The following is an 8,474-nucleotide window of genomic DNA, read 5'->3' on the forward strand; positions in this document are numbered from 1 at the left end:
GGAACATTAGCTTTTCTTCTACTTCTTGTTTGCCCTTGACCTATCTCTGTTTTAAGAATGTGTGCATTCATAAGCAAGGCTTTCTGATGTGACTTCTTTCAGGGCTTAACCTATATATTAAATCAACAACTGTTATGTGCAAGTGAAATTACATATGGTTGCATAAATTTCTGTAGTATTAAGACTGTTAACTTAGAATGGTGAAATATATTGTATGTTTTAGAAAGAACTTTGAATCAAGCATAAATGGAGTAAAGTTGTCCCAACTTTCCAAAAAGCAAACAAATATTTATGAGTATTTTGCTCTCTATTCTTGTGTACAGTCCACAAAGGATCATTCTCTTTTTCTTGAATTCTATGGAATGTGCTTTTTTGACTGTTTTCTAAAGACCTCTTCTTAGAGCTCAAATATTTTATCCTTATGTGAATTACTGTTGAATAAAGACTGACAGTGTTTCAGTGATAAATATTCTGTAATTGGACCTCAGTTGAACTGGTGTACCCTCTTGCTTGATGGATGGAAAGTCCCATGATATTTTTCAGCATAGTGATGCAGAAAAATAAAAAATTTAATGTTCCTTTTTAAATCGGCGGACCTTAATAATTAAAAATTGCAAATAAAATGAGCTGGTGCCTAAATCAACATTAGGTTTGAGATTGACCAAATGTAAAATTGTGAAAAATGTTTTTGAATGGTTTTAAAGGCGTATATCTAACAGTGAATGCTCAGTGAAATTGTATTTGTATATTTCAATGAAAACAAATGACGATGCTTTCCCAGAAATACCTAATTTAATGCAATAAAAGAAGTACAGGCATACGTCAATGCCAAAGCCTGGATTAGATTTTGGATAATTAAGGGTTTGTCTTCTTTGTCTCCTTCATAGGGCAAACTTTGCAAGTTCCTAAAATACCTGAATGGTCCCAATAGAACTTTTTGTTTGGGCTGATTACACCCTCATCTGTATTAAATTTCTCATGTATTTTCTCTGTCTTTCCCTCCCTCTCTCATGTGTTACTTCTCTGCCTGTCTCTTTCACTCTCTCTTCATCGGTAGTGATTGGCTGGCTTTCTCTCCCCTCTTTTCCTGTATAAATCACTGCTGGGGGTGGAGATAAGTACAGCCTGCTGTTTAATACTGAAGGACGCCACTATAAAAACTCCACTGTCCACGATTGCTCAGTGGCTTTCCTGCTGTCATTGAGAAAAAAACAAGTTGTGACTTTTGGATTCTTAGCGTTCCATCATGTGTAAAGGACTTGCAACCCTTCCAGCAACCTGCCTGAAAAGGTAAGCTCAGAGCAGTTAAACAGCAGAAGGATTTTTGCCTATGTAAACTAAATCAAATATCATGTCTGCTCTTATTCTGTAACACTAGCTTTAACAAGACAGATCAAATATTTCAGTTTTTTTAAATAACTTTAATAAAAAAAATGTTTTAATCTTGTTACAAATATTCTACCTTAGAATATTTAGATTTTTTTTTGTTGCAAACAAATCAAAATGTTCAATATTCATGTCTCCTCAGCGCTAAAGATATCAAGCACAAAATAAGCTTCTTACTGCAGAAGCCTGAACCCCATGCTGCAGATCAGAAGGAGATAAAGGAAAAAACTGTGACGGCTGCTGTAAAGAGGTCAGAATAATGTTATATTTTGGTTATGTCTTTTAATACTCTGGTGTTGTGATTTTTTTTTATTTTGTCTTAAGAAAGAAAATAAATCCTAGTGATTTTTAATAAAGTATAGATAAAACTGTATATTTGCACATGTTACAAAAAGATTTATACAAATATCTTTCTAAAAGCAAACAGTGGAGATAAACATACAAGCAAACAAGAGCGTGCGTATTTTTGAAGCAGCATCTACAACAAGAAATGTGCTCAGTTTTAATCTAGGAAAATACTTGTTGATAGTGCATTAAGGCATAATTTTTCAAGGTTAGTTCTTATTACTTTTAATCATCATTGGTCTATTCCATCTTAGAGTAGCATGTTGTTTTTTAAACACAATAAAAAAAAAATCAAAATTAACTTTGCTTTAACGGGATTTAAATGTGCTTTTGAACATTATGATTCATTCCTGCTTCTATGCTTGAAAAGGGTTGGTGGACCATTAGCTTTGAATTAACTTCTTAAAATGATGGAATCTTGGATTTCTTAAATAAATTAAAATATTTATTTCTATTTCTATTCTATTTGGGAAAGACAAATAGAATACAGATGGGTTGATTTATGTTCAAAGAGAATGTTTTGTGTTAAAGGGTTGTTGAAAACACCAACTTTTTCTCTTTTCTTCTGTAGCTGTTCAGACTAAAAATACTTCAACATTTTTTAATGATCTCTACTGTTTTTACTGAAAATATAAACTTAAACATGGAAAACCTGCGGAAATGCAGGTGTTGTTTTGACCCTGATCTGCCCGCAGGTGTAATTCCCATTACAAGCCTGTAATTGTCCTTTATGAGAAGGTGATGGCACTGACCTTTCCTTTTTAGGAATATATAACCCATCTGTTAAAGGTGACACATAATCAATACTTAGTTCAGAAAATTAATGTGCATAGAAATTAGATTTCTTATTTCTTGATATAGCTGTTCTTCTCATGACCTTTATAGTTGCAAAGACCAGAAATTTTAGTGAGGCATTTTATTTACATTATTTTCCATGGTGGAAAGGTCAGATGATGAACAGTGTAAACAGTAAATTGTGGATGAAATGTTCAGTAGTTTAATATTATCTTCTTCAAAAAATGTTTTTTGGCAAAATTACATAGTGAAAAATAAACCAACCTGTTAACATAACTTTTAGAATAACTTTTAGCTATTTTTTCAAGATGTTGTAAATAAGAAGATTAATCAAATTTAGTGAGCTGAAAAAACAGACAATAAAAAAAACATCAGAATCCCTAGGTCAGCCTTAGTAAACATATAAAATAAGAGCAGAAAATGATTATCTGTTTCTTAGTACATATAAATTCTAAAAAAAAAAATATATATACTTTTGTTATTTCCAGGGTCCCTGATGCTGCTGAAGTAGAGAAATGGAAGGAGTCGTTCAGTCATGTGATGAGCAGTGAACGTGAGTACATTAGAGTTTCACATCAATACATATAAAAGATACTCAGGGAGAATCAGGCAAAGTCCAGGTAATGATAGAGATCTAAACCGGCCTGAAGCAACTTGATGATACCAGTTACACTGATATTTACAGTCATGCTTGATTCAACGAGTTCTCAGCAAGAGGTCTCTTGGGGTTTATATACAAGAGGAAAGTATTTTATATAAACAACAGGATGGTTTTCATTAGACACAATGAGGCTTCAGCAGTCATGGGAACATGATCAAACAAGAGCCAGACAAACACTTTACTCATTAATGGTCGTCAATAAGCTTTTCGAAGACTGCAATTTCCATGTGTTAAGGTTCGAACCGGAAAAAGGAACCTGAGAAGTGGGTAATTAACTTTTACCTTATCATGATTACCCATTAAGTGTCTCTTCCCGCAAATAATAATGCAACCCTTGGGATTTCTCTGGAAATAGAACTAAGGCAGATTTTGATAGTCTGAACAAACATGCAAATTAAGCACAAACACACAAAGGCGCTTCTCAGGCTCTGGGCTTTTGCTACGTGTCACAAGGCACTGCTGAGAGGCCCCTCAGGGCAATATGACCAGTGCAGAGGTTGTGTGTCTGAGTTGTGTGTGATTGTATGTGTGTTTGCTAATCCAAGTCCTCTGAGAATCTTGCCGAGTGTATGGTAAAGACAGCAGAGCAATGACCTTGCGGGAACCAGCTGAGTTCTGACATGATGCATCCCATGAACTTAGTCATTGACCTCCAACATTGTCATTCCTTCTTTCCTCCTCCATCTGTCAGTTTCTAATGACCTGATCTTCTTTTGGAAGATTTTGTTTACCGTAATCAGTTTCCACTATCTATCATCTTAGTCTTGCGGAAGTTTGGATGAGCACAGCTGCATCCATTATGTTTTATGATATTATGTCTTTAGCTGAGGCTCCCGTCTATTTGTTCTGCAGTACTTTGTTACTCAAAGAATCAATCTTCTTTATTGTCTGATTACGTGGCCAATGGAACAATCTGCATTTATTTCTAAGAGAGATTAAAGAAATACTGTTGCAAATGTATTTCATTGTCTGAATACCAGTAAATAGAAATAAAAGAAAATATTGATTAAAAGAAGAATGATTATATTTATTTTGTTTTAATACAACTTATGTATACTATTAGTTATATTTTGTTAATTATGGTGTTCAGATTTGAAAAATAGCAGCAGTTTTTTGTTGCCTACCCACAAAAGTTGTTTCCAGAGTCATAAAGGAGTCCAACCCTTCACCTTGGGCGCTTTTGAAGTCAGACGATCTAGACTGTGGACGTTCGGCGCTCTGGTTGTTGAGCTCCTGTGCTCTTCCCCTTGCAATATAGAGAGTGGCTTTGCTTTATTTTGTTAGATGAATTGGAAAAAAAGTAATTTTAACATGTTTTTAAGCTACAAAGTATACCTAAAAACACCATCTGGGCAGTCAGTTCATCAGGATTATGATCCCTCTTAAATATTATTTGTTCGTAGTAGCAGACTAACATATACTAGCGGGGGAAAGTGCTGTTTGCAGCACTTGAACGTGAATATAAAACATTTTTTAGGCTTGTGGTAAAAACTGCAATTACCATATTGTAAACTGGAATACTTTTGGCCTGCAGGTTTTGCCATTTTTAGTCGAGTTAGGTATTTATAAACTGTTTTGCCATATCTAAGGCATTAATCATAGGAGTTTAACTCCTTTATATATGTATATGCATTTTACAGACTTTTATGCTGACAGCCATGTCAATGCAATAACGGCATTTTCCAAATTCTTTCTTAGTTCTTCTAGCTTTCATCAGACAAATTTATTTATTTATTTTAATTTTTTTAATGGCATTAGTGGCTTGTTTTTTTCGACATTAGGCTGACAGGAAAGGGGGAATGATAGACGAGGAGGGACATGCGGCAAAGGAACACAGGCCGGATTCGAACCCGGGTCGTTTTAAAATTGACATTTAACACAATCATTTATCACTATGTAAATGCTTTGAAAGCTTTATATAAAAGTACTTTATCTTATTTTAGAAAAGTAGGGAAAACTTTGCTTGCTAGTTACAAAACAATAAAAGAAATGAAGAACTATTGAGTGTGTTTTTCTTTTCAAGCTTGGCGAAGAAGCAAAAAAAAAAAAAAAGATGATATTAATTTGTTTTTCACAATTCTTTAGTAAGAGTACATTTGATTTTATATAACTTTTTCTTTTTCCTTTTACTTCTAGTGGGTCGTACAGTCTTCACCACCTTCTTAAAGTCAGAGTTCAGCCAGGAAAATGTTTACTTCTGGATCGCTTGTGAGGACTATAAGAAGACGTCACCTTCCAAGCTGGCAACTAAAGCGAAGCAAATCTACCAGCAGTATGTTGATGCAGATGCTCCCAATGAGGTAAAGAAATTTATTCTAACAGATAAGACAACGCAAATGAATCAGATCACCTATTCATTTTTCATTTCATTTATTAATTGAGTATTAATAAATGAACACTTGATATCAAAAAGCAAAAAATAAAGGAGAGCTGAAAAAGAAAGAAAAATTCCTTCCTTGAAAAAACATAATAAGGCTGCCTGAGACATAACATGTAAATAATCTTAGTGAAATAACTTCTCTATTGTGCTTCTCCTTGTTCCCTTCTTTACTTTTCTTTTATTGAGTTTTCCATTCATGTGTCAACATAGAATTCCCCCTTTGAACTCTCATCTGTTGCCACTGTTGCAAAAGGGAAACCAAAACACAAGTATAAAGCATTATCACATATGATTTACAGTTAAGCTAGAAAATATATATTTTTTTGTATTACACCTAAAGGTAAAATAGTGAGACTGCTAATGCATTTTATTTCAGTATCTTGAACTTCTGTTTTTTCTTTCCTTTTCATTCATTAAAGGTAAACTTAGATGCAGCTACAAGAGAAAAGACAAGGCGGGGAATTGAGAGCGGCAGTCCATCTTGTTTTGACGAGGCTCAGAAGATGATCTACACTTTAATGGAGAAGGACTCTTACAGAAGGTTCTTAAAATCCAATCATATTCAGGATCTGTGTCAGAAAGAGAAGAATACTGCTCAAGAGAAAAAAGAATGTGATTGGGTTGATAGTCGGCAGGTGTTAGCTGGTGGGGCCTAAACTAGGAATGACAAGAAGATTTAAAGCAGGTGCCAAAGTTAGAAGGTGCAGCAGAGAAGTAGACTAAGAAGGACAAATAGCCAGAAAGAGTTTGACCTTAAGGGTGATTCCTATTTTGGATGACTTTTCTTTAACAAACTCAACTTGCTGTTATTTACTTGCAGAGTTTAGCTGTCATATATTCAATAAAAGTGTAATGTTTTCTATCTCTGAATACATTCTGTCGTGTTTTTCTGAATCAGAGAGGTTGATATGGAGAGACTTTGCATTGTATTATAAAGAATGAAAGATGCAGTTTTCACAAATATGTGTGAAGTGAGGAAAATGAGAAAAAAGTAGGTTGTTTCCCAACCTACTTCCAGCCAACAGACAGGCTTAAGAAGCTTTAACTTAAAAAAGACCCTTGAACAAAGATTACAAAGAAGGGAAAGTTCCATTGACTGTTAAACTTTTGTCCATTTGATGTTCCCGTGTGGTCTTAAATGTCGTGAAACTTTGCGCTCAAAGTGAAAAACTTAATTCAGTGTTTAAAACTACCAAGACACTTCTCTGCACTTTCATTCTGACATTGAAACAGGAACAAAAATAAACTTTAATCTAAAAAGTGTGAACTACAGTCAATTGTTTTACAAGACTCACTTCAAATCCCCATCTAAAGAACCATGAAGGCTAAATGCTGACAAACTCAATTCCCTTTCAAGCCTAAAAAAAAAATAATATAATGGCTTTAGTTTGCTCATTTGTTAAGTCTGTTAAATTTAAGTGTTTGATATATGGCAGAATCATTCTGAAAATGAAGCATAATAAAGGAGTTTGTCACACAGTGGAGTTTAAGCCTTTAAAAGTTTTCAAAAAGCTTTCCAAAAAGTTAAAACTCAATACCAAAGAAATCAAAGTTGTCAAAAATAAAAAAAAGAACGTGCAGATATTTTCCTTTGGGCTCTGTGCATTTTGATTCTTTTTCAAATACCCTGTCACAGCTCAAAATTATTAATAGATATAGAAGGAAATATTTATTTGGTTGGTACCTATTTACAAACCAAACAGTATTACAACATGGATATATTGCTATAAAGCATAGTAACTGCGTTCTGTGAATAAAATAAACAGTCACCTGTTTTAAAATGAAATGTAGTTGTCAGGATGCACACAATAATCATTATTGTTAATATTATCAGTATAATTATTGGATGTACAATTAAAGCTTCCCATTTTTACAGTGTCTTTTTAACTATACCATCATTGTTTTTGAAAGCAAATGGATGTTCTAATGCCTCTTCTTATTACTTTGAAAATATTCAACTTTAATAAATTACCAATCAGCTGTGCTGCATGAACATCTTGACATGATCTCTACACTGTGAAATTAGTGACTTTGTCTAAATCTATAGTGGGAATTATGTTTATGATTTAATATCTGATATAGTGTTGTTTTATTGCATGCTATGTATGGAATAACCTTTGAAATAAAGTTTACTAGTTAATTGTTTTTGTTAGTGCATTTAAAACTTTTTTTATATTAGTCATACTGCTCTGTCTAAAATATTAGCAGGTGACTGAAATGCAGAACTTTAAGGATAATTAAGCGGGGCTTTCAGAAGTGTGTTTCATTAAAATGTAAACTGTGATTAACTGAAAAACAATTCATTGCATATCTTGATATTATTCAATGATGCTATTGCCCTATTTATGTCATGTCTATGATGGTTCAAAATTAAAGTTTGCTTCAAAAGTTGTGACGTTTGTGTGTTTTTAATCATTTTTTTACACAAAACCTTTCTTTTTGTTGAATGACAATAAAGGCATTCAATGGTTTTGTTGGCCATGTCCTAGACCACAAAAAAAGATGTTCCTTGTATTCTTTATATACAGTGCTCAAATAAATAGATAGATAAAGGGAACATCAAATAACATTTCCTAGATCTGAATGAATAGAATATTCTTATCGTAAACTTCGTTCTCTATAAATTTGAATATGCTGACAACAAAATCACTCAAAACTCAGCAATGGAAATAAAATGTATTAACCAATGGAGGCCTGGATTTCTTGTCAGACACAAAATCTAAGTGTAAAAACACACTACAGCCTGACCAAACTGTATTGTCCTTTAAACATTAAGGCTCAGTATTTTAGTAGTTTCCTGAGGGGTCTTCTCCCAGACCTAGAATGAAGCATCCACCAACTCCTGTACAGACAGTGGCTCAACATGATGTTGGTGGATGGATTGAGACATGAAGTCCCAGATGTGTG

The 8,474-nt window shown here is 33.6% G+C and overlaps 1 protein-coding gene across 1 annotated transcript; it reads left to right on the plus strand.

Annotated features, from left to right (window-relative positions):
* The first annotated feature begins 1,134 nt into the window (after window positions 1–1,134).
* Window positions 1,135–7,945, plus strand: LOC107082997 (regulator of G-protein signaling 4-like). The gene is made up of 5 exons (XM_015371923.1): window positions 1,135–1,290; window positions 1,529–1,636; window positions 3,015–3,079; window positions 5,324–5,487; window positions 5,987–7,945. The coding sequence occupies exons 1-5, from the start codon at window positions 1,247–1,249 to the stop codon at window positions 6,221–6,223; spliced, it is 618 nt and encodes a 205-aa protein (XP_015227409.1). The 5' UTR covers window positions 1,135–1,246; the 3' UTR covers window positions 6,224–7,945.
* The last annotated feature ends 529 nt before the right edge of the window (window positions 7,946–8,474 follow it).

The sequence above is a fragment of the Cyprinodon variegatus genome, unplaced genomic scaffold (genome assembly GCF_000732505.1).
Source record: "Cyprinodon variegatus isolate N-32 unplaced genomic scaffold, C_variegatus-1.0 Scaffold67, whole genome shotgun sequence".
In the NCBI taxonomy this organism is placed as follows: Eukaryota; Metazoa; Chordata; class Actinopteri; order Cyprinodontiformes; family Cyprinodontidae; genus Cyprinodon; species Cyprinodon variegatus.

What these genes read in the sequence shown, in the direction of transcription:
- LOC107082997 (XM_015371923.1), top strand. Translation starts at nt 1,247, where the DNA reads ATGTGTAAAGGACTTGCAACCCTTCCAGCAACCTGCCTGAAAAG. An exon ending in CCAGCAACCTGCCTGAAAAG is followed by an intron (nt 1,291 to 1,528) that starts GTAAGCTCAGAG and finishes ATGTCTCCTCAG; the next exon opens with CGCTAAAGATATCAAGCACA. An exon ending in TCATGTGATGAGCAGTGAAC is followed by an intron (nt 3,080 to 5,323) that starts GTGAGTACATTA and finishes TTTTACTTCTAG; the next exon opens with TGGGTCGTACAGTCTTCACC.